At 45.4% G+C, this 26,168-nt stretch overlaps 1 protein-coding gene across 3 annotated transcripts in view; it reads right to left on the reverse strand.

The window, feature by feature from the left end:
* Nucleotides 1-4,387: 4,387 nt before the first annotated feature.
* The window catches only part of MARVELD2 (MARVEL domain containing 2), a 59,720-nt gene continuing 37,939 nt past the window's right edge, over nt 4,388-26,168 (reverse strand). For all 3 annotated transcript variants that reach the window (XM_063963898.1, XM_063963899.1, XM_063963897.1), the window contains 2 exons: nt 6,633-6,683; nt 4,388-5,375 (listed from right to left, as the gene is read on the reverse strand). In XM_063963898.1, the coding sequence (XP_063819968.1) occupies nt 5,256-5,375; nt 6,633-6,683 (171 nt within the window). In that variant the 3' untranslated portion in view covers nt 4,388-5,255. The remainder of the gene's footprint in view (nt 5,376-6,632; nt 6,684-26,168) is intronic.

A 26,168-nucleotide genomic window follows, 5' to 3' on the forward strand; every position in this document is an offset into this window, starting at 1 on the left:
TGATATAATTTTTCCACCATTAACCACTTAACTCGCATGGTCACAGCAGATGCCACCATGCCAGGCTTGGCTTTCCCTGATATGTTTGCATCAGAGAAACACCCACTGGGCAGCTGCTGGAAGATAATCCTCCACCAGCCACAAATCTCAGACAGAACTCCCTGCTAGGGCGGCCAATCCCGGGTATCAGGTAATGCTGCCCTGCTTTAAAAACACAAAGGGCCACCTGATTCCGCTATCCCTGGGATTGGAACTTCCAATCTCATGATTGAATCCCGGATGATTTTTGGCCTAAATCCTGGGATGCCGCCGATCCCAAGATTGGTCACCCTACTCTCTGCCCTTCTGTGCCTACAGCTCCACCCCCAACTTAAAAATTAAAATTACTCGACAGATAGCCACTAAAAGTATGACAGGATGTACTGGAGACCTGGTGACAGACACTCACATGATCATGATGAGGGCGTCAGGAAAACAATCCTCTGATAAAAGTGCATGAAAATGGAGGGAACCTTAGCCCAGGGAAAGCAAAGGATCTGGGTGATTGAAGCAAGGTTCTGTTATTAGAGTAACATAGAAACATAGAATTTGACGGCAGATAAGAACCACTTGGCCCATCTAGTTTGCCCCTTTTTTTTATCCTTTAGGCAATCTCAACCCTTTTTGAACCTTAATTCTTTGTAAGGATATTCATATGCCTATCCCAAGCATGTTTAAATTGCTCTACAGTCTTAGCCTCTACCACCTCTGATGGGAGGCTATTCCACTTATCCACTACCCTTTCTGTGAAGTAATTTTTCCTTAAATTTCCCCTGAACCTCCCCGCCCCCCTCCAGTCTCAGTGTATGTCCTCGAGTTCTAATACTTCTCTTCCTTTGAAGAATGTTTCCCTCCTGAACTTTGTTAAGACCCTTGATATATTTGAAAGCTTCTATCATGTCCCCCCTTTCCCTTCTCTCCTCCAAACTATACATGTTAAGATCTTTCAGCCTTTCCGGGTAAGTTTTGTGATGTAGGCCATGCACCATTTTAGTTGCCCTTCTTTGTACACTCTCTAATGTATTTATATCTTTCTGGAGATATGGTCTCCAGAACTGGACACAGTATTCCAGATGGGGACGCACCAATGACCTATACAGTGGCATTATCACTTTTTTTTTCCCTGCTACTGATTCCTCTCCCTATGCAACCAAGCATCTGACTTGCCTTCCTCATTGCTTTGTTGCATTGATTTCCTGCCTTCAAGTCACTTGAAATACTGACTCCTAAATCCCTTTCCTCCTCAGTAGTTTCCATTATAGTACCCTTGATACTATATTTAGCCTTTGGGTTTTTGATACCCAAGTGCATGATTTTGCATTTTTTAGCATTAAACTGTAGTTGCCACGTTCTTGACCATTTTTCAAGCCTACCTAAGTCATCAATCATTTGTTTTACACCTCCCGGTGTGTCTACCCTGTCGCATATCTTTGTATCATCTGCAAAAAGGCACACCTTCCCTTCAATACCATCTGCAATGTCACCAACAAAGATATTAAAGAGAACTGGACCAAGTACAAATCCCTGGGGTACTCCACTGGTAACATTTCCCTCCATAGATTGAACTCCATTCACTACAACTGTCTGTTTCCTATCCTGCAACCAGGTTCTTATCCATTTAACCGTTTTATAATCCACCCCCACGCTTTCAAGTTTATTTAGCAGTCTGCGATGTGGGACAGTGTCAAATGCCTTACTAAAGTCTAGATATACTACATCTACAGCTCCCCCTTGATCTATTATTTTCGTCACAGAGACAAAAAAGTCAATAAGATTTGTTTGGCATGATCTCCCACCAGTAAATCCATGCTATTTTGGATCCTGTAAGTTGTTTGATTTAAGATATTCCAAAACTCTTTCTTTTAATAGTTTTTCCATTACTTTCCCTACTACTGATGTAAGGCTTACTGGTCTGTAATTACTTGCTTCCACTTTTGTGCAGTGGAACTACATTTGCTCTTTTCCAGCCCTCTGGAATAGCACCTGTATTTAGTGACTGGTTAAATAATTCTGTTAAAGGTGTAACCAGCACATCTATTAGCTCTTTGAGTATCCTTGGGTGTATCCCATCTGGTCCCATTGATTTATCCACTTTTAGTTTTGAAAGTTCTGTTAGGACCTTCTCCTCTGTAAATGTACTTTCATCTGCCTTATTTTTATGAATGTCCTTGCAACTTAACTGTGGCCCCATCCCTTCCTCTGTAGTAAATACTGAGCAAAAATAATTATGTAGGTGATCTGCTATTGCCTTGTCTCCCTCCACCAAATGCTCACTCTCTGTCTTAAGTCTTATGATTCCTCCATTTGATTTTCTCCTTTCGCTTATATACTTAAAAAAAAGTTTTGCCCCCTTTATCTACTGACTGGGCCATTTTCTCCTCAGAGTAGGTCTAAGATTGTGACTGGACAGAGGTAAAATGGCAGCTCCCCTTTACAAGATGTCATAATACCAGAGCCGAGATCCCGACCGGCAGTGTCGCCACAGCTATTCCCGCTCCTGGGTGTCCACGACACCCATGGAATTTGAATTGAGCGCCCCCCCCCCCCCCCGCAGGCATTCTGGCGGTACGGACCCTGGCATCAGTATTCCGACCACCGGGATCCCATACCCAAACGAACAAACAGTCGATTAGTGGCTATAGGGGAGATGGCATAGGAGCCGTACAGTTTTTTTTTGTCAGAGAATGCTAAAGTTGTGTCAGGGCATGCTGGGATGTGTAGTTTCTCAATAGCTGGAGGGCCACAGTTTGGATATGCCTGCCATAAGGTATTTGGCAGGTGCACATTAAATCAAGTAGGCATATTTGCAGTTATATTATGTGTGAAACAGTTGCCAGGTTTTAAGACTCTTGTGATAGTGTCCTACCTGCATGAAGGTGGGGTACCTTAGCGATCGGTTTGCAGGCTTATGTGCACTGGCCAATTCACTAACTAAACCCCCATCATTTATTTATTGATGTGGTGAGGATAAGTGAGCTTGGTATGGCGAGTGCTGAATTTTCTGTTTGTATTTTTTAAGTATGTGGCCATAGGCTACATGCACCCCACACTATGAGTGGTAAGTGCAGTCATGTACCCCACTTCTGGGGTGGCGAGTGCTGTGTGTGTATATATATATATATATATATATATATATATATACATATACACACACACACAAAATTCAGCACTCACCATAGCAAGCTCACTTATCCTCACCACATCAATAAATGATGGGGGTTTAGTTAGTAAATTGGCCAATGCACTGTAGCCTGCAAACCAATCGCCAAGGTACCCCACCTTCTTGCAGGTCCTATACTATCAGAGAGTCTTAAAACCTGGCAACTGTTTCACACATAATATAACTGCAAATATGCCTTCTTGGTTTAATGTGCACCTGCCAAATACCTTATGGCTTTCAAAAGGCAGACTAGTCACCTGACACTGGCTTTTTTTAATTAACTTTATGGGGTATATTCAATTGAAGTCGAAAACTGCGGTCTGTCGAAAAGACGGCAGTTTTCGACTTTTTAAGGTCTAATCGTGATTCGACCTATTCAATATTTTCGACAAGTCGATGAATTCGGCGCGTGGATAGGCGGAATAGCTGCTGATCCACGTGCTTGTGTCGAAAAAGGGGCCAAAACTGACAGGTTTTAGCCCCCTTTTCGACTGAGATGCGGACCCAGAGGAGGAGAGGGGGGAGAGCCGCAGGGAGACGGAGGACTGCCGCGGGCAGCCAGAGGAGATCAGCGCTATAGCACAGCGCTGCAGCAGGATGTCACACAGCCGCGCCGCTCACGGCAGCGTCCACCCGGCTCCACCAAGCTTGCTGGAGCCGGGTAGACACTGCCGTGAGGTCTGGCGGCTGTGTGACATCCTGCTGCAGCGTTACTGTAGCGCAGATCTCCTCTGGCTGCCGGCGGCTGTCCCCGACTGGTCTCCCTGCGGCTCCCCCACCTCTCCTCCTCTGGGTCACTCATCTCAATTTGACTTGAAAAAGTCGAATTGAGATGAGATTGAATAGCGGTTGTCGGATCCATTCCGACAAATGCATGTCGGAATGGATCCGACTTCAATTGAATATACCCCTATATATATTAGAGATGTGCGGGTTCGGTTTTACTCTGATTTACTCGGGTATTTCGGGTTTTGCTTATTGGCTATCCAAAACACGTGACATCCGTGATCCAATTAGATGCCATTTCGAGCCCAGAAAAATCTGAGTAAAACCTAACCCGCACATCATATATATTTATTTATTAATTATTTCTATTAGTATTTCTCATTTTCTTCAAAAGAGAGATGGGTGCCTGAATAACATATTACAAAACTGTGCTTGTGGTCATGATGGAATAAGCAACAGGTCTTTCATATCTTCCTGCATGTAGTTAATGTTTATTCAAATAACATTCATGCACTGTGTGCTTTAGTACATAATGGATGTTACTTTCTACACATTACAGTTTCGAGTGGAAGACAATATCAATATTAACCTTTATGTATAGGTAGAGTGAACGACCATGTCCTTGCTTGAACCTGCAGACACAGTATATCAATGTAAAGCTAACCAAGGCAATTACTCCCAACTGACTCCTTCTCGGAAATTAGGCTTTCTTTGGGTGATGTGAGATAAGGACAAACTAAATTCTTAGTTAATAAAAGCCTTAAAACAAAGTACAATCAAATTAAAAAAAACAAAAAAACAAACAAACACATACACAAACTGTAGGACAGTTTTGTAGGCAAATTGTTAAACCTTAAATATACTGTACAATATTACATTACTTTGGTAAAAGCAGCATGAATTGTTATACAAATTAAATTTGTAGGTAACAGTTAATATTTAAGATGTTATAGTCCTAAACTGTATTACCATTATAGTGTTGAGTCTTTTTAGTTGCTGGTTACAATATGTGAAATGTTAAGTTATAACTAGAGTTTCCCTTTTTATAAGAATAAAAAAACAGCCTTTTTTTTTGTTAATAAGAAAAAAAAACAACAACAACTGTTGTGATGCATCTACTCTCCTGTAAATATAATCACAGTCTCACTCATATGTATCTACAGTCTTCATTAAACTAATAGGCAATATTCATTATAGGACAGTCAAATATGTACACTGAAAAACAAACCGTATAAAAAAAAAGTGACAATATTTAAAAGACAAAAAGGACTGTTTAGGTCACATTATGCTAATTACAGACAATGCATACTAATGAAAGACTTCCAGAGATCTAATAAAATCCACTGTTCCAGTTCATGACTTTGTCATATTCCTGAATTCTTTGCTTGATGTGAGAGAGCTTGTTCTTCAGGTACTCGCACCGCTCCTTCTTCTCCAAAAATGTAGGATCCTTTTTAATAATGAAACAAAAAAAAAAAAAGGATTAAAAAAATTAAGTTTACATACATTTCAATTGCTTTGAAGTCATTTTATATTGCAAAGAAAAGAAAAGTGTGTTTACATTAAAGCAAATATTCAAATGGAGGTTTAACATAAGTAAATTCTATCTTTCTAACTTCTTCATGGCCAGGCCAATTCAGAACATTCCAAGGCAAGAAAAAGCATGTGAATCTTTAGGAATTACTGAGATTTCTGTAGACATTGGTTATAAATGTTATCTGATCTTAATTTTTTGTAACAAGAATAGACAATCTGCTTAATTTAACACACAAATTAGTTATTTTCTTGTCCACAGTGAATGCATCTTTTAACATTCAAAATATGGACTGGGAAAATTATGTGAACCCCTAGGCTACAAAAGCAAACTGACATCAGAAAGTCCGTTAATGAGGAGGAGGTGTTGACTAGGTGAGACCTGCCTTATAAAAACAATCACATTTTGAGTTTACTATTTACAGAAAGCATTGCCTGATGTGACTAGAGAAGCTGATCCCAGATGTTTTTGAGTGCCAAAAATACCTGGGATTATAATCCTTAAATCCCGGGTGTTACAGGAATCAAAACCCACTCGGCTGGGGGCAGTGGGACAATACCTTCTCAGTTCCGGTCCTCTCAAACTCTCCCAGCTGCCCATAGAATACATGGAGTCTCATGATGCAGTTAGCGCTCAGTCACTGATAGACTGGGAGCATACTGTGCAGTGGCATCATCAGTGAGCGGTGTTCTCCCAGCCAATCAGTGACTGGGAGGAGCCACAACATACTGTACATCACCCCTAATTGCTGGTGAACAAGGAGCTGAATACACTTATCCACTCGTTTCTCTCTGCTTTCCAAGGTGCCTGCTTCAATTAATCTCTATTCTAGTCCCAAGAGAATTTTACAAAATAACAGTGACAAATGTGTGGCAATCGATCACAGTAGAATCCAGATCAGCTGGTATCAGATTGATTATATAAAAAAATATATATATATTCCCTGGTATTACAGTATGTAGTGTACTAGTAACACGTACAGTCCAGCTCAGAATAATTTATGGTGTGTTGCCCTACACACAGTATTCGACTTTAAGTGCAATACAGTAGGTAATGTACAAGTATATTTGGATAAACTATGATTCCAATTATCTAGATAACCTGTCCTCCGATTATTTACCCTGGATAAACAAGGGTTCTACTGAAGGTTCTATATACACAGAATATACTCACATTCTTTTTCTTCTTATATTCCTGCAGAACCCTTGAAATCCGGTCATATTCCTAGAAAATGCAGAAAGAGCGGTAATTTAATAAATGTCACAAACAAAAAACAAAAATAACAAATACAATTCCATTAACTGCTGTTTGATAGCTCTGTGTACTGCAGCACCAGTAATCAGACAGAAAGGCTGTAAATCAGGGTAAGTTTCTTTTAAAGCCTATGATAAATAGACCAAAATATAGGATTTTTGGTCTCTTACAGATAGAAGCCACCATTGCTCCATCTGTGCCTGGGCACGCCCATCGCAGCTTCTGGGCCGCACGCGCGATTGTCTTTGTGCACTCCCATAGCGAGGCTAGGTGCCAGATCGCCTAATTCCGCCAAGAGTGCATATCTGCGATTGAGCTGCACTAGATGAGTGCAGCTCCATCTGTATCGCCAAATCCTTTTCTCCTAAGCAGGCTGGACAACACTGGACCATGGGATTGCAGGTTGAGCTGGGAGTTTGGCACTTAAACTACTGAAGCTTTAGATTGTGAGCTCTTCCCCCTGCAGCCCCAACATGCTCGTACTTCTTTAAAAGAATTCAGTAAGGAGTAGCAGTAACCCAGTGAAACTGGTAGATCAAACAAACCAGTGGGGGGGAGGCCAAAACCTCACACAACTGAGCGTGTGTAGGGAATGTGGGTGTGGATCACACGGTCAACCACACATAGGTCGACAGTGTCTAGGTCAACCACTATTGGTCGACAGTAACTAGGTCGACATGGTTTCTAGGTCAACATGTACAAGGTTGCCAGGACAAAAGGTCGACATGAGTTTAAAAAAAAAAAAAAATGGGTGTCATTTTCTCCGTAGAGTGACCGGGAACCCCAATTAGTGCACCGCGTCTGCTCGCCATGCTTCAGGCAATGTTACCGTTCCCAATTGTAGTTCACATGGATCGTAAAGCATGAAAAAGTAAAAAAAAATTTTTTAAACAAATAGTGAAAAACTCATGTCGATCTTCTGTGATGTCGATCTAGAAACAATGTCGACCTACTTACTGTCGACCTAGACATTGACGACCTAAGTGAGGTCGACCAAAAGAACGGATACCGGGAATGCAGTGTCCCACAGCCTGCTTAAGAGGAAAGGATTCAAACGGTAAGTGACCATAAAGCCTATTTTCTCTTGCAGCAAAGTTGGGTGACACTGGGCCATGGGACATTCAACAGCCGCCCCCAGGGGAGGGAATGCTCAGGCTGCCCGACCAGAGAACTGGACACCCAAAGTGGGTGTCGCCCTAGGCAAAAACATGAAATAAAATGACATAACCTACAATAAACTAACTATAAGAGAGGCTACATAGCAGCCTCCCAAAATGTCCCCCATCTCCTTGAGGCACCTAAAGAATAATAGTCTGATGGAGTTGCAGGGGGAAAAGCTCAGAATTTAAGCTACAGTAGTTGAAGTGCCAAACTCCAGCTCAACCTGAAATCCCGTAGTCCAGTGTCATGTAGCTTTGCTGCAAGAGAAAATAGTTATAATAAATGCTCTCCTTGTTGAGAAGTGCCGCAGTATAGATGGGTTATAATCACTCTGAAATGCCAGTATCCAAAAGTAATTTGTGTACACCAGACTCTTAAAGAAAAAACCCCTCACAACTTTTTTTTTGTTACAATAAATTCCTCTGACCACAGCTACAACCCCATGCAGTTTTGGGGCAACTCTGTCCTGCCTCAGTTCTTTGATGCTACAAATGTAGCCTGATGAAAATGCTGCAGCAGTTTTTATAAAAATTTGATGGCTAAGATTTAAGAAAAAAAAGAAAAAGAAGTTGTACATGCGCACGTTGCCTATATGTAGCAAAACAAAAACACAAACCAAAACGGTTACATGTTATATAGACATGATTCCCAGGATCACTTCACCTTATGAATGCAGGCCATAAATAAGGCAATACTGACGCCCCTTTCTGACCGAGTAAACAACCCGGTAATTTCCCGACAAGCTGGGTCAACGCAGGTTTTTTTTCTGTCTGAAAGTGCCATCCCAGGATTTTGACCCAGATTTTTACCTGGGTTTTTTGCGGATCGTACACAGGTTGCCGGCTGTGTGAAAGGGTCCGACACGGGTTTTTCAAAATGGGTCGTGGTAAGCAGCACTTATTGGATGAGCGGGCAGGGCACTGGCGTCTGATGTCACAACTGTGCTGCACAAATAATGAGAGAGTGTGGCACATTGGAAATTGCTCCCTTCTCCTCCTGGCATAAGACTGCGCCAGGTAGGACAGTGCAAGCAGCTGTATCAGACTCTTATTTGCTATGTAAAACAGCAAGAACTCAGGAACTCCGGGATACTCAGTAGAAACTTGTCGCCCATGGTTAATGCAATGCAGTGAGAAGTCACCACCCACTTTTCATGACCTCATCTCTGTGTGCCATAAAAACATTCCATTTCTTAGAACACACAGTATATTGCAGGGTGACCCGGGAATAATCCAGGTTAAATGTGCTGTGTGTAAGGGGGCTAAAAATGGAAAATTAAGTTGGATCTTGAAGTGATATTTAAACATTGTGCCCCTTCAGAGTTTCTCCACCTTCTCTGTACCTGCAATTCCAGTTTGTCAAGGAAAATCCAGAGAGCCAAGACTAGCATACCTTTCCACATTTCTGATCCATAAATCGGGATAGGGGCTGGGGCAATGTCAGAATGGGTGCATGACACCACCCCACACCACCACTAAAGCTGCCCCCAAGCCACTTCCCCTACCAACACTTTGCTTTGTTTATGTTAAATAGTATTATTCAAAGCACGTTTGGTAAAGTTTTAAATAGCCAACCATAACAATAAAACACAGTTATGGAGAAAAGTGCTGTGAAATCATATATTAAAAGTATGTTCACTGTAAATAAAAATATATATTTACAATCATACATATATAAAAAAGGAGCATTGACGAGCTGAACCCAACTATTACATAGTATTTTAGCATTACTTTGAAGTTAAGCATCACTTCCCTCCTAGCTGCTGTGCGGGTGAGTGAGGCTTCTGAGGGTGGGACAGCTTCCTGCATTGTGTGCTGAACAGCGTTTATAAGACTGTACCTGATTATCATTACACGTAATGTGCTCCAAGCTCTGTTCCAGGGATCACATTGCACCAGGAATATACAATCCCATTATAGGCTAGTGATTCATTCCCTGTGAATCACACCTAGGTGGCTCTGCTTACTATTTTGGAAGGAATAAATTACTCGACTATTAATTTGGGTTGTTTTTTTAATTGCAATTACAGTGTATGTTTACAGCAGGAGAATTAGTCAGAGATTCCCCTTTGCTAAGAACATGTGTAATGTACGGTGCAGTCGCCTCAATCACTATCTACTACCACAGCATCTAGAAGTACTGTATACACTTTCTGTAATTAGAATTACATTTTTATGAAGAAGTAAATCCATCACAAGTGTACATTTTACTATACAATCCCTTGTCCGTCCAGCTAGCAGAACTATGGCGGTTCCGTGGGCCTAATTCAGACCTGTACGCAGCAGCAAAATTGTTCTCGAATGGGCAAAACCATGTGCACTGCAGGGGGGGGGGGGGGGGGGGCAGATATAACATGTGCAGGGAAATTTAGATTTGGGTGTGTTATATTGTTTCTGTGCAGGGTAAATACTGGCTGCTTTATTTTTACACTGCAATTTAGATTTCAGTTTAAACACGCCCCACCCAAATCTAACTCTCTGCACGTTATATTTACCCCACCTGTAGTGCTCATGGTTTTGCCCATTAGAGAACAATTTTGCTGCTGCGATCAGGTCTGAATTAGGCCCCGTGTTAGGTACCAACACCACCTGGGCACACGCACTTCCACACTGATTCACTGCCTCTTATCCAGGATAATTAGGAACAATTCAAATCCACAAATTGCTGTGTCAGCTTCTGACAAGCACGGACAGGGCAGATCCACACTACAAACTGACATGGACACTGCACGGAGTGCTTGTTGAACAATAGGTTCTACCTCATATTCCGCATCGACAAGAAGCTTTGCATCACTTATATGGGCCGGCACTGAACTAGATGGGTAGGTGGTGTGTTGAATAAAAGTTACATTTTACATGGCATTATCCCTTTAAATATTTGGGTGCAGAGTTAACGACAAGTGATATTATTGTTGACACTCGTTAAACTGTGCTCCAGCCAATCAGCTCCTGTTACTTTAAAAACACAGGAGCTGATTGGCAAGACAACCATTTAACATTTTTAACGAATGATAACAAGAATAGCACTCATTAAATCTGCCCCCTTGGTATTGCATGCTCAACTTAACTGTATTAGATGTCTGTCACATGTTTTAACAAATATAGTCTGTTGTTTCATCGTAAAAATGAATGCATGACAAAGATAGTGTCACATTTTAGAATGTCATGTGCTTACAGCCAGAAAAGGGCAGTAACCTAAAACTCCCGTAGTGGCACCCAGTAGGGAAAAGCAAACAGAACTTCCTGGTAACACTGGGAGCACCTCAACTGTGACATCTGAAGCACTTCCTGTGACATAAAAAACAAAGGGGGATAAGCACGAAGGGCTGATAAGTGTGACATGCGCTATAACTAGCGCTACTTGATACTTTACCATTCACATACATCAGAGCAGATAAAGTAGAGAAGGTCACCCTTCTCTTCCATATCTGAAAATGTAACATTTTTTCATATATCATCTCGATTATCTGTCAGTAGGAGAATTTAATAGTTTATCGCTCATGATCTTCCATCTAAAGTGACGGGAGATTTTGGGGAGGGATATCCAATTGTTTGGGGTTTTTTTATGACGCTTATCGAACCCAAATTAATGGGCATGATGCGAAAAGTCCCCAGAGGGTGCAAGCTGAAATGCTGGCGCCAGCAGCTGATCACGCCCGAATGAAAAAAATAAATTGAATAGCTCTGTTGGGCGCCATCTACTGGCTGATGGTGGTGCTAACTATCGAATCTTGTTTCCACAGTCCACTTCAGGAATGCTGTTATAAACAAAAACAAAAAAAAAATAATAAGGGAAGATCACTCATACCCCTTTTCCACTGCAACCCGGGAAATTGGAAAACCGGGTTCCATCGGAAGCAGGGTCGGGAACCCAGGAGTTAGTCCCAGGTAGGCTGCGTTTACACTCACCAATATCCTGGTACTTTGAAGTCAGTTGTTTATTTCAGATGAGTGTTTCCCAAACTCAGCCCTCTGAATGTACTGGTTTTAAGGATATTCATGCTTGCGGTATACCCATCTGTGCTCAAACATAGATATCCTTAAAATCTGGACTATAAGGGAGCTTTAAGGACAGAGTTAGGGAAATGCTGTTTTAGAGTATAGCGGCCCTGCAGTTTTTTTGCTTAAGCAGTAGACTTCACAATTGGGCACCACTATCATCATCCAGTGCATATCGATATGTACAATAATGGTAGAGCTACAAGTCACATGTACTGTCCAGCTGTTGTATAACCACAACTCCCAGCACATGCAGAATCACAGACAATATAGTTCCACAATAACGGGAGAGTCACAGGTCACCTGTGTTCTAGAATATCCTGCTTGGTTGTATATTTGTTCTTTAGATTTTTTAGTAGTTGAAGGAAGAATTTTTCTTTTCTTTGGATTGGTGGGTTAAAAGCTCAGTTTATGTTGGACCAAGTTAAATAAAGGACCCGAAATTCATTCTGTATTATTATTTGATTCAACAATGGGCATGGGTGTGTGTGTTATGTTCAAATAAAGTTTATGTAAGAGGTGTGGGTGTATTTATTTTTCATATCATTATAAAAAAAAAGAATAAAAAAAAAAAAAAGATAAAAATAAGCCAATGTAATCTTTGTGCATTATGTAAGGACCACAATCTTGCAGGGTCAAGATTTTTGGCGAGAATGTCAAGAGGATTGGTGCAACCAATGAAGATGAAGCCTGAATAGAACAATGCTTTGGGCTGTAGAGACACCACGTGGTAGCTACAGCCGGTCTCCCATTTTCAATACATGGAGATAGGCAACAGTGCTGTTATTCCTAACAATACAGCATACATATACTGCTGTGCAGCTAGGTGTATAAGACACAGACATCGGGACAAAGTCAATATTAAGGAAACTGTCAAAAGCAATAAAGGATGATGATAATAATAAATAAGAATTTACTTACCGATAATTCTATTTCTCATAGTCCGTAGTGGATGCTGGGGACTCCGAAAGGACCATGGGGAATAGCGGCTCCGCAGGAGACTGGGCACAAAGTAAAAGCTTTAGGACTAGCTGGTGTGCACTGGCTCCTCCCCCTATGACCCTCCTCCAAGCCTCAGTTAGGATACTGTGCCCGGACGAGCGTACACAATAAGGAAGGATTTTGAATCCCGGGTAAGACTCATTACCAGCCACACCAATCACACCGTACAACTTGTGATCTGAACCCAGTTAACAGCATGATAACAGAAGGAGCCTCTGAAAAGATGGCTCACAACAACAATAACCCGATTTTTGTAACAATAACTATGTACAAGTAATGCAGACAATCCGCACTTGGGATGGGCGCCCAGCATCCACTACGGACTATGAGAAATAGAATTATCGGTAAGTAAATTCTTATTTTCTCTAACGTCCTAGTGGATGCTGGGGACTCCGAAAGGACCATGGGGATTATACCAAAGCTCCCAAACGGGCGGGAGAGTGCGGATGACTCTGCAGCACCGAATGAGAGAACTCCAGGTCCTCCTCAGCCAGGGTATCAAATTTGTAGAATTTAGCAAACGTGTTTGCCCCTGACCAAGTAGCTGCTCGGCAAAGTTGTAAAGCCGAGACCCCTCGGGCAGCCGCCCAAGATGAGCCCACTTTCCGTGTGGAATGGGCTTTTACAGATTTTGGCTGTGGCAGGCCTGCCACAGAATGTGCAAGCTGAATTGTACTGCAAATCCAACGAGCAATCGTCTGCTTAGAAGCAGGAGCACCCAGCTTGTTGGGTGCATACAGGATAAACAGCGAGTCAGATTTTCTGACTCCAGCCGTCCTGGAAACATATATTTTCAGGGCCCTGACAACGTCCAGCAACTTGGAATCCTCCAAGTCCCTAGTAGCCGCAGGCACCACAATAGGTTGGTTTAAGTGAAATGCTGAAAACACCTTAGGGAGAAATTGAGGACGAGTCCTCAATTCCGCCCTGTCCGAAAGGAAAATCAGATAAGGGCTTTTACAGGATAAAGCCGCCAATTCTGACACGCGCCTGGCCCAGGCCAGGGCCAACAGCATGACCACTTTCCATGTGAGATATTTTAACTCCACAGATTTAAGTGGTTCAAACCAATGTGACTTTTGGAATCCAAAAAAAAAACTACATTGAGATCCCAAGTGCCACTGGAGGCACAAAAGGAGGCTGTATATGCAGTACCCCTTTTACAAACGTCTGAACTTCAGGGACTGAAGCTAGTTCTTTTTGGAAGAAAATTGACAGGGCCGAAATTTGAACCTTAATGGACCCCAATTTCAGGCCCATAGACACTCCTGTTTGCAGGAAATGTAGGAATCGACCCAGTCGAATTTCCACCGTCGGGCCTTTCTGGCCTCGCACCACGCAACATATTTTCGCCAATTGCGGTGATAATGTTTTTGCGGTTACATCCTTCCTGGCTTTGATCAGGATAGGGATGACTTCATCCGGAATGCCCTTTTTCCTTCAGGATCCGGCGTTCAACCGCCATGCCGTCAAACGCAGCCGCGGTAAGTCTTGGAACAGACAGGGTCCTTGCTGGAGCAGGTCCCTTCTTAGAGGTAGAGGCCACGGATCCTCCGTGAGCATCTCTTGAAGTTCCGGTTACCAAGTCCTTCTTGGCCAATCCGGAGCCACGAATATAGTGCTTACTCCTCACCATCTTATCAATCTCAGTACCTTGGGTATGAGAGGCAGAGGAGGAAACACATACCCTGACTGGTACACCCACGGTGTTACCAGAGCATCTACAGCTATTGCCTGAGGGTCCCTGGACCTGGCGCAATACCTGTCGAGTTTTTCCCAACGGTTTATAATCCTGTGGAAGACTTCTGGGTGAAGTCCCCACTCTCCCCGGGTGGAGGTCGTGCTGAGGAAGTCTGCTTCCCAGTTGTCCACTCCCGGAATGAATACTGCCGACAGTGCTATCCCATGATTTTCCGCCCAGCGAAGAATCCTTGCAGCTTCTGTCATTGCCCTTCTGCTTCTTGTGCCACCCTGTCTGTTTACGTGGGTGACTGCCGTGATGTTGTCCGACTGGATCAACACCGGCTGTCCTTGAAGCAAAGGTCTTGCTAAGCTTAGAGCATTGTAAATGTCCCTTAGCTTCAGGATATTTATGTGAAGTGATGTCTCCAGGCTTGACCATAAGTCCTGGATATTCCTTCCCTGTGTGACTGCTCCCCAGCCTCGCAGGCTGGCATCCGTGGTTACCAGGACCCAGTCCTGAATGCCGAATCTGCGGCCCTCTAGAAGATGAGCACTCTGCAACCACCACAGGAGGGACACCCTTGTCCTTGGTGACAGGGTTATCCGCTGATGCATCTGAAGATGCGACCCGGACCATTTGTCCAGCAGGTCCCACTGGAAAGTTCTTGCGTGGAATCTGCCAAATGGGATTGCTTCGTAGGAAGCCCCCATTTTACCCAGAACCCCTTGTGCATTGATGCACTGAGACTTGGCTCGGTTTGAGGAGGTTCCTGACTAGCTCGGATAACTCCCTGGCTTTCTCCTCCGGGAGAAACACCTTTTTCTGGACTGTGTCCAGGATCATCCCTAGGAACAGAAGACACGTCGACGGAACCAGCTGCGATTTTGGAATATTGAGAATCCAATCGTGCTGCCGCAACACTATCTGAGATAGTGCTACACCGACCTCCAACTGTTCCCTGGATCTTACCCTTATCAGGGAATCGTCCAAGTAAGGGATAACTAAAATTCCCTTCCTTCGAAGGAACATCATCATTTCGGCCATTACCTTGGTAAAGACCCGGGGTGCCGTGGACCATCCCTACGGCAGCGTCTGAACTGATAGTGACAGTTCTGTACCATAAACCTGAGGTACCCTTGGTGAGAAGGGTAAATTTTGACATGAAGGTAAGCATCCTTGATGTCCCGAGACATCATGTAGTCCCCTTCTTCCAGGTTCGCAATCACTGCTCTGAGTGACTCAATCTTGAATTTGAACCTCTGTATGTAAGTGTTCAAAGATTTTAGATTTTAGAATCGGTCTCACCGAGCCGTCTGGCTTCGGTACCACAATAGTGTGGAATAATACCCCGTTCCCTGTTGCAGGAGGGGTACCTTGATTATCACCTGCTGGGAATACAGCTTGTGAATGGCTTCCAAAACTGCCTCCCTGTCAGAGGGAGACGTCGGTAAAGTCGACTTTTGGAAACGGCGAGGGGGAGACGTCTCGAATTCCAATATGTACCCCTGAGATATTACCTGAAGGATCCAGGGGTCTACTTGCGAGTGAGCCCACTGCGCACTGAAATTCATTGAGAACGGGCCCCCACCGTGCCTGAGCTTGTAAAGCCCTAGCGTCATACTGAGGGCTTGGCAGAGGCTGGAAAGGGTTTCTGTTCCTGGGAACTGGCTGATCTCTGCAGCCTTTTTCCTCTCCCTCTGTCACGAGCAGAAAAGAGGAACCTTTTGTCCGCTTGCCAACAAAGGACTGCGCCTGATAATACGGCGTCTTATTTTGAGAGGCGACCTGGGGTACAAACGTGGATTTCCCAGCTGTTGCCGTGGCCACCAGGTCTAAAAGACCGACCCCAAATGTCCCCTTTCAAAGGCAATACTTCCAAATGACGTTTGGAATCCGCATCACCTGACCATTTTACTGGTAGAATTGGACAACGCACTTATACTTGATGCCAGTCGGCAATTATTCCGCTGTGCATCATGCATATAAAGAAATGCATCTTTTAAATGCTCTATAGGCAATAATATACTATCCTTATCTAGGATATCAATATTTCCAGTCAGGGAATCCGACCATGCCAACCCAGCACTGCACCTCCAGGCTGAGGCGATAGCTGGTCGCAGTATAACACCAGTATGTGTGTAAATACCTTTTTTTGGATACCCTCCTGCTTTCTATCAGCAGGATCCTTAAGGGCGGCCATCTCATGAGAGGGTAGAGCCCTTGTTCTTACAAGCGTGTGAGCGCCTTATCCCCCCTAGGGGGTGTTTCCCAATGCATCCTAACCTCTGGCGGGAAAGGGTATGCAGCCAATACTTTTTAAGAAATTATTAATTGTTATCGGGGGGAAACCCACGCATCATCACACATTTTATTTCTCAGATTCAGGAAAACTACAGGTAGTTTTTCCCTCACCGAACATAATACCCCTTTTTTGGTGGTACTCGTATTATCAGAAATGTATAAAACATTTTCCATTGTCTCAATCATGTAACGTGTGGCCCTACTGGAAATCACGGTTGTCTCTTCACCGTCGACACAGGAGTCAGTATCCGTGTCGGCGTCTGTATCTGCCATCTGCCTGACGGCCTATGAGACGTCTGGACAGGCACAAGCTGAGTAGCCGGCTGTCTCATGTCAACCACTGTTTTTTTATATAGAGCTGACACTGTCACGTAATTTTCAACAGTACATCCACTCAGGTGTCGACCCCCTAGGGGGTGACATCACTGTTACAGACACTCTGCTCCGCCTCCACATCATTTTCCTCCTCATACATGTCGACACACACGTACCGACACCCAGCACACACACAGGGAATGCTCTGATAGAGGACAGGACCCACTTAGCCCTTTGGGGAGACAGAGGGAGAGTTTGCCAGCACACACCAGAGCGCTATATATGTATAGGGACAACCTTACAATAAGTGTCTATCCCTTATAGCTGCTTATATCTGTTATTTTGCCAAATAAGTGCCCCCCTCTCTTTTTTACCCTGTTTCTGTAGTTGCAGGATGCAGGGGAGATTCTGGGAGCCTTCCTACCAGCGGAGCTGTGTGGGAAAAATGGCGTTGTGTGCTGAGGAGATAGGCCCCGCCCCCTTCACGGCGGGCTCTTCTCCCGCTTTTTACTGGAAAACTGGCAGGGGTTAAATACATCCATATAGCCCAGGAGCTATATGTGATGTATTTTTCGCCAACTAAGGTAAATTCATTGCTTCCCAGGACGCCCCCCCCCAGCGTCCTGCACCCTCAGTGACCAGAGTGTGAAGTGTGCTGAGAGCAATGGCGCACAGCTGTAGTGCTGTGCGCTACCTTATGAAGACAGGAAAGTCTTCTGCCGCCGATTTATGGACCTCTTCTTGCTTCAGCATCTGGGGCCGGCGGCGCGGCTCCGGGACCCATCCATGGCTGGGCCTGTGATCGTCCCTCTGGAGCTAATGTCCAGTAGCCTAAGAAACCCAATCCACTCTGCACGCAGGTGAGTTCGTTTCTCTCCCCTAAGTCCCTCGATGCAGTGAGCCTGTTGCCAGCAGGTCTCACTGAAAATAAAAAACCTATTTAAACTTTTACTCTAAGCAGCTCAGGAGAGCCACCTAGATTGCACCCTTCTCGTTCGGGCGCAAAATCTAACTGAGGCTTGGAGGAGGGTCATAGGGGGAGGAGCCAGTGCACACCAGCTAGTCCTAAAGCTTTTACTTTGTGCCCAGTCTCCTGCGGAGCCGCTATTCCCCATGGTCCTTTCGGAGTCCCCAGCATCCACTAGGACGTTAGAGAAATAATAATAATGATAATAATAAAAAATTAATATTATTACTATTATTATTATTAGGGTGTGTGTCCCAGATTTCTGTCTTAAGTGTTTCAAAACCCACGTGGATTTTATGAAGTTATTGGAAAACTATCCTTAAAATGAGTTCTGCTCAAACAAGAGTTAGCACACATGGGGGTATATGCAATTGCGGTCGAATTCCCGAAATTGTCAAAAAACAGGACTTTTTCGCCAAAAAAAAAAAAAAAAAAAAATCGACAATGCAATTCAGTACTTTCCGTCCAAAAAACGGACTTTCAAAGTTCGACTTTTTGAAATTCGACATTTGTCAAATTCGACTTTTCTGCAATGGTACAAATGCGGCAATTCGACAAAAGTATATTCAATTGAAGTTTGGAAATTCGACAACAGTGCTTTTAGACAGTAAATTTGTCATTTTCAATCCGCCACACTTTGGTGGGTGAATCTAATAAAAAAAAAATTAAAACCTGTTTTTTTTGGTGTTTTTTTTTATTGGTAATAGCATATCTATTTATATTAGAAGGGATTAGGTACTTGGTTTGTCTTTTTGGGAGGCACAAGTATTATTTATATATTTTTAAAAATATATATTTTTTAAATGGAATGGTAAAATCCCGAAAAAAAATGGCGTGGGGTCCCCCTCCAAAGCATAACCAGCCTCGGGCTCTTCGAGCCGGTCCTGGTTCTAAAAATCCGGGGAAAAAATGGACAGGGGATCCCCCGTATTTTTAAAACCAGCACCAGGCTCTGCGCCTAGTGCTGGTGCAAAAAATACGGGGGACAAAAAGAGTAGGGGTCCCCCGTATTTTTTACACCAGCATCGAGCTCCACTAGCTGGACAGATAATGCCACAGCCGGGGGTCACTTTTATACAGCGCCCTGCGGCCGTGGCATTAAATCTCCAACTAGTCACCCCTGGCCGGGGTACCCTGGGGGAGTGGGGACCCCTTCAATCAAGGCCCCCCCCCCCCCCCCCCAAGCCACCCAAGGGCCAGGGTGAAGCCCGAGGCTGTCCCCCCCCATCCAAGGGCTGCGGATGGGAGGCTGATAGCCTTGAGAAAATGTAAAGAATATTGTTTTTTCCTGTAGTACTACAAGTCCCAGCAAGCCTCCCCCGCAAGCTGGTACTTGGAGAACCACAAGTACCAGCATGCGGGAGAAAAACGGGCCCACTGGTACCTGTAGTACTACTGGAAAAAAAAATAAGAATTTACTCACCGGTAATTCTATTTCTCGTAGTCCGTAGTGGATGCTGGGAACTCCGTAAGGACCATGGGGAATAGCGGGCTCCGAAGGAGGCTGGGCACTCTAGAAAGATCTTAGACTACCTGGTGTGCACTGGCTCCTCCCACTATGACCCTCCTCCAAGCCTCAGTTAGGTACTGTGCCCGGACGAGCGTACACAATAAGGAAGGATTTTGAATCCCGGGTAAGACTCATACCAGCCACACCAATCACACCGTACAACTCGTGATATGAAACACAGTTAACAGTATGAAACAATAGAGCCTCTCAACAGATGGCTCAACAATAACCCGATTTAGTTAACAATAACTATGTACAAGTATTGCAGATAAACCGCACTTGGGATGGGCGCCCAGCATCCACTACGGACTACGAGAAATAGAATTACCGGTGAGTAAATTCTTATTTTCTCTAACGTCCTAGTGGATGCTGGGAACTCCGTAAGGACCATGGGGATTATACCAAAGCTCCCAAACGGGCGGGAGAGTGCGGATGACTCTGCAGCACTGAATGAGAGAACTCCAGGTCCTCCTCAGCCAGGGTATCAAATTTGTAGAATTTTGCAAACGTGTTTGCCCCTGACCAAGTAGCTGCTCGGCAAAGTTGTAAAGCCGAGACCTCTCGGGCAGCCGCCCAAGATGAGCCCACCTTCCTTGTGGAATGGGCATTGACAGATTTTGGCTGTGGCAGGCCTGCCACAGTATGTGCAAGCTGAATTGTACTACAAATCCAACGAGCAATAGTCTGCTTAGAAGCAGGAGCACCCAGCTTGTGAGGTGCATATAGGATAAACAGCGAGTCAGATTTTCTGACTCAAGCCGTTCTGGAAACATATATGTTCAGTGCCCTGACAACGTCTAGCAACTTGGAGTCCTCCAAGTCCCTAGTAGCCTAGGCACCACAATAGGCTGGTTCAGGTGAAACGCTGACACCACCTTTGGGAGAAACTGGGGACGAGTCCTCAATTCTGCCCTATCCATATGGAAAATCAAATAAGGGCTTTTACAAGACAAAGCCGCCAACTTTGATACTCGCCTGGCAGAAGCCAAGGCCAATATCATAACCACCTTCCACGTGAGATATTTCAGATCCACGGTTTTTAGTGGTTCAAACCAATGTGATTTTAAGAAACTCAACACCACGTTGAGATCCCAAGGTGCCACAGGAGGCACAAACGGGGGCTGACTCTGCAGCACTCCTTTTATAAATGTCTGAACTTCAGGTACTGAAGTTAGTTCTTTTTGAAAGAAAATCGACAGAGCCGAGATCTGTACCTTAATGGAACCCAATTTAAGGCCCATAGTCACTCCTGCTTGCAGGAAATGCAGAAATCGACCTAGTTGAAATTCCTCTGTTGGGGCCCTTTCGGCCTCACACCATGCAACATATTTTCGCCATATGCGGTGATAATGAGTTGCTGTAACCTCTTTCCTGGCTTTAGTAAGCGTAGGAATGACTTCCTCCGGAATGCCCTTTTCCTTCAGGATCCGGCGTTCAACCGCCATGCCGACAAACGCAGCCGCGGTAAGTCTTGGAACAGACAGGGCCCCTGCTGCCGCAGGTCCTGTCTGAGTGGCAGAGGCCATGGGTCCTCTGATATAAATTCTTGAAGTTCTGGGTACCAAGCTCTTCTTGGCCATCCACGAGTATCGTTCTTACTCCTCGCCTTCTTATTATTCTCATTACCTTTGGTATGAGAGGCAGAGGGGAGAACACATAAACCGACTGGTACACCCACGGTGTTACCAGAGCGTCCATAGCTATCGCCTGAGGGTCCCTTGACCCGGTGCAATATCTTTTATAGCTTTTTGTTGAGGCGGGACGCCATCATGTCCACCTGTGGTCTTTCCCAATGGTGTACAATCCTATTGGAAGACTTCTGGAGGAAGTCCCCATTCTCCCGGGTGGAGGTCGTGTCTGTTGAGAAGATCTGCTTCCCAGTTGTCCACTCCGGGAATGAACACTGCTGACAGTGCTAACACATGATTTTCCGCCTATCGGAGAATCCTTGTGGCTTCTGCCATCGCCATCCTGCTTCTTGTGCCGCCCTGTTGGTTTACATGGGCGACTGCCGTGATGTTGTCTGATTGGATCAGTACCGGCTGGTTTTGAAGCAGAGGCCTTGCCGGCCTCAGGGCACTGTAAATGGCCCTCAGGTCCAGAATATTTATGTGTAGGGAAATAACCTGACTTGACCAAAGTCCCTGGAAATTTCTTCCCTGTGTGACTGCCTCCCAGCCTCAAAGGCTGGAATCCATGGTCACTAGGACCTAGTCCTGTATGCCGAACCTGCGGCCCTCTTGAAGATGGGCACTCTGCAGCCACCACAGTAGAGATACCCTGGTCCTTGGAGACTGGGTTATCAGCCTATGCATCGGAAGATGCGATCCGGACCACTTGTCCAACAGGTCCCTCTGAAAAGTTCTTGTATGGAACCTGCCTAATGGGATTGCTTCGTAGGAAGCTACCATTTTTCCCAGGACTCGCGTGCAATGATGCACCGCTACCTATTTTGGCTTCAGGAGGTCTCTGGCTAGAGATGACAACTCCTTGGCTTTCTCCTCCGGGAGAAACACTATTTCTGGTTTATGTCCAGAACCATCCCCAGGAACAGTAGACGTGTCATAGGAACCAGCTGTGACTTTGGACTGTTTAGAATCCAACCATGCTGTTGTAGCACTTTCCAAAATAGTGCTACCCCGACTACCAACTGCTCCTTGGACCTCGCCCTTATAACGAGATTGTCCAAGTACGGGATAATTACAACTCCCTTTTTTTGAAGGAGTATCAACATTTCGGCCATTACCTTGATAAAACACCCTCGGTGCCATGTACAGTCCAAACGGCAGTGTCTGGACTTGGTAATGGTAATCCTGTACCACAAATCTGAGGTACTCCTGGCGAGGATGGTAAATGGGGACATGCAGGTAAGCATCCTTGATGTCCCAGGATACCATGTAATCCCCCTCGTCCAGGCTTGGAATAACCGCCCTGAGCGATTCCATCTTGAACTTGAATTTTTGTGTTCAAGGATTTTAAATATAAAATGGGTCACACCGAACCATGCGGTTTCGGTACCCCAACCCGTGTGGAATAGTAACCCCGTCCTTGTTGAAGTAGGGGCACCTTGAGTATTACCTGCTGGGAATACCGCTTATTAATTGCCTCTAGCACAGCCTCCCTGCCTGAGGGAGTTGTCAGCAAGGCATATTTTAGGAAACGGCTGGGGGGAGACATCTCGAATTCCAGCTTGTACCCCTGAAATACTACTTGAAAGAAACAGGGATCCACCTGTGAGCGAGCCCACTAATTGCTGAAATTTTTGAGACGGCCCCCCACCGTACCTGGCTACACCTGTGGAGCACCCGCGTCATGGTGTGGCCTCACAGGAGGCGGGGGAAGAATCTTGATTCTGGGAACAGGCTGACTGGTGCAGCTTTTTTCCCTCTACCCTTGTCTCTGTACAGAAAGGAAGCGCCATTTGACCCGCTTGCTTTTCTGAAGCCGAAAGGACTGTACCTTTGTCTGTGAGGAAACCTGAGGTAAAATTATTTCTTCCCAGCAGTTGCTGTGGATACGAGGTCCCAGAGACCATCCCCAAATAATTCCTCACCCTTATAAGGCTCTCTATGCGCTTTTTAAGTCAACATCACCTGTCCAGTGACAGGTCTCTAATACCCTCCTGACAGAATGGACATTACATTTATTTTGGATGCCAGCCGGCAAAATATCCCTCTGTGCATCCCCCATATATAAGACGACGTCTTTAATATGTTTTTATGTTTGCCAACTAGTATCCCTGTTTGACAGGGTCACCGACCACGCTGCAGCAGCACTATCTGCAGGTCTCAGTCTAGTACCTGAGTGTGTAAATACAGACTTCAGGATAGCCTCCTGTTTTTTATCAACAGGTACCTATTAAAGTGGCCGTATCCTAAGACGGCAGTGCCACCTTTTTTGACAAACGTGTGAGCGCCTTATCCACCCTAGGGGATATCTCCCAGCGTAACTTATCCACCTGGCGGGAAAGGGTACGCCATCAGTAACTTTTTATAAATTACCAGTTTCTTAATGGGGGAACCCACGCTTTCACACACTTCATTTATTCATCTGATGGGGGAACAAAACACTGCCTGTTTTTTCTCCCCAAACCTAAAACCCATTTTTAGAGGTGCTTGGGTTAAAGTCAGAAATGTATAACACATTTTTTATTGCCGGGATCACGTCCCGGATGTTCCTAGTGGATTGTGTATATGTCTCCACCTTGTCGACACTGGAGTCAGACTCCGTGTCGACATCTGTGTCCGCCATCTGAGAGAGCGGGCGTTTTTGAGCCCCTGATGGCCTTTGAGACGCCTGGGCAGGCGCGGGCTGCGAAGCCGGCTGTCCCACAGCTGTTACGTCATCCACCCTTTTATGTAAGGAGTTGACACTGTCGGTTAATACCTTTCACCTATCCATCCACTCTGGTGTCGGCCCCACAGGGGGCGACATCACATATATCGGCCTCTGTTCTGTCACCATATAAGCCTCCTCATTCAACATGTCGACACAGCCGTACCGACACACCGCAGACACACAGGGAATGCTCTAAACGAGGACAGGACCCACAAAAGCCCTTTGGGGGGACAGAGTAAGAGTATGCCAGCACACACCAGAGCGCTATATATATACAGGGACTAACTGAGTTATGTCCCTAATAGCTTTTATATAATATACTGTATACAGTGCCAATTTTAATGCCCCCCCTCTCTTTTCCCTCTTATTGTACTGTAGAATTGCAGGGAAGAGCCAGGGAGCTTCCCTCCAGCCGAGCTGTGAGGGGAAAATGGCGCCAGTGTGCTGAGGAGATAGGCTCCGCCCCTTTTTCGGGGCCTATTCTCCCGTTTTTTATGGAATTCTGGCAGGGGTATTTACCTCATATATAGCCCCTGGGGCCATATATTGAGGTATTTTAGCCAGCCAAGGTGTTTTTATTGCTGCCTCAGGGCGCCCCCCCCAACGCCCTGCACCCTCAGTGACCGGAGTATGAAGTGTGTGAGAGGAGCAATGGCGCACAGCTGCAGTGCTGTGCGCTACCTTGGTGAAGACAGAGTCTTCATGCCGCCGATTTTCCGGACCATCTTCTTGCTTCTGGCTCTGTAAGGGGGACGGCGGCGCGGCTCCGGGACCGAACATCAAGGCTGGGCCTGCGGTCGATCCCTCTGGAGCTAATGGTGTCCAGTAGCCTAAGAAGCCCAATCCGGCTGCAAGCAGGCGAGTTCGCTTCTTCTCCCCTTAGTCCCTCGCTGCAGTGAGCCTGTTGCCAGCAGGTCTCACTGAAAATAACAAATTCTAAGACTATAACTTTCTAAGAGCTCAGGAGAGCCCCTAGTGTGCATCCAACCTCGGCCGGGCACGAAATCTAACTGAGGCTTGGAGGAGGGTCATAGTGGGAGGAGCCAGTGCACACCAGGTAGTCTAAGATCTTTCTAGAGTGCCCAGCCTCCTTCGGAGCCCGCTATTCCCCATGGTCCTTACGGAGTTCCCAGCATCCACTAGGACGTTAGAGAAATACCCAAATAAAAACAGGAGACACACACCTCGAGAGTAAAACTTTATTGTACACCTGCCGACACACACATACTTACCTATGTTGACCCGCCGACTGCCACGTCTCCTGATCCGACGATCCGGGGTACCTGTGAATCGAATTATACTCACCTCAATCCAGTGTCCAGATATAAATCCACGTACTTGGCAAAAAAACAAACCGCATTTACCCGGACCACGCACTGAAAGGGGTCCCATGTTTACACGAGACCCCTTTCCCCAAATGCCGGGACCCCACGTGACTGCTGTCACCGAGGTCCCTTCAGCCAATCAGCGAGCGCAACGTCCTGGCACTCTGCTGATTGGCTGCACGTCTGAGCTGTCAGACAGCGCCTCGCAAAGCCTCTCCATTATACTCAATGGTGGGAACTTTGCGTCAGCGGTGAGGTCACCCGCGGTCAGCGGCTGACCGCGGGTAACCCCACCGCTACCCGCAAAGTTCCCACCATTGAAAGTAATGGAGAGGCTTTGCGATGCGCTGTCTGAGGTCACACGCGCATACAGCCAATCAGGTGAGTGCAACGAAGTAGCGCTTCCCGATTGGCTGAAGGGACCTCGGTGACAGCAGTCACGTGGGGTCCCGGCATTCGGGGAAAGGGGTCTCATGTGTAAACATGGGACCCCATTCAGTCCGCTGGTTCGGCTGTTCGCTTTCTTTTTTTGCCAAGTACGAGGATTTATATCTGGACACTGGATTGAGGGGAGTATAATTTGATTCACAGGTACCCCGGATCGTCGGATCAGGAGACGGTGCAGTCGGCGGGTCAACATAGGTAAGTATGTGTGTGTCGGCAGGTGTGCAATAAAGTTTTACTCTCAAGGTGTGTGTCTCCTGTTTTTATTTGGGTATTTTTTTTCCAGTAGTACTACAGGTACCAGCGGGCCCGTTTTTCTCCCGCATGCTGGTACTTGTGGTTCTCCAAGTACCAGCTTGCGGGGGAGGCTTGCTGGGACTTGTAGTACTACAGGAAAAAACAATATTCTT

This window comes from Pseudophryne corroboree, chromosome 1, assembly GCF_028390025.1.
Source record: "Pseudophryne corroboree isolate aPseCor3 chromosome 1, aPseCor3.hap2, whole genome shotgun sequence".
NCBI lineage: Eukaryota > Metazoa > Chordata > Amphibia > Anura > Myobatrachidae > Pseudophryne > Pseudophryne corroboree.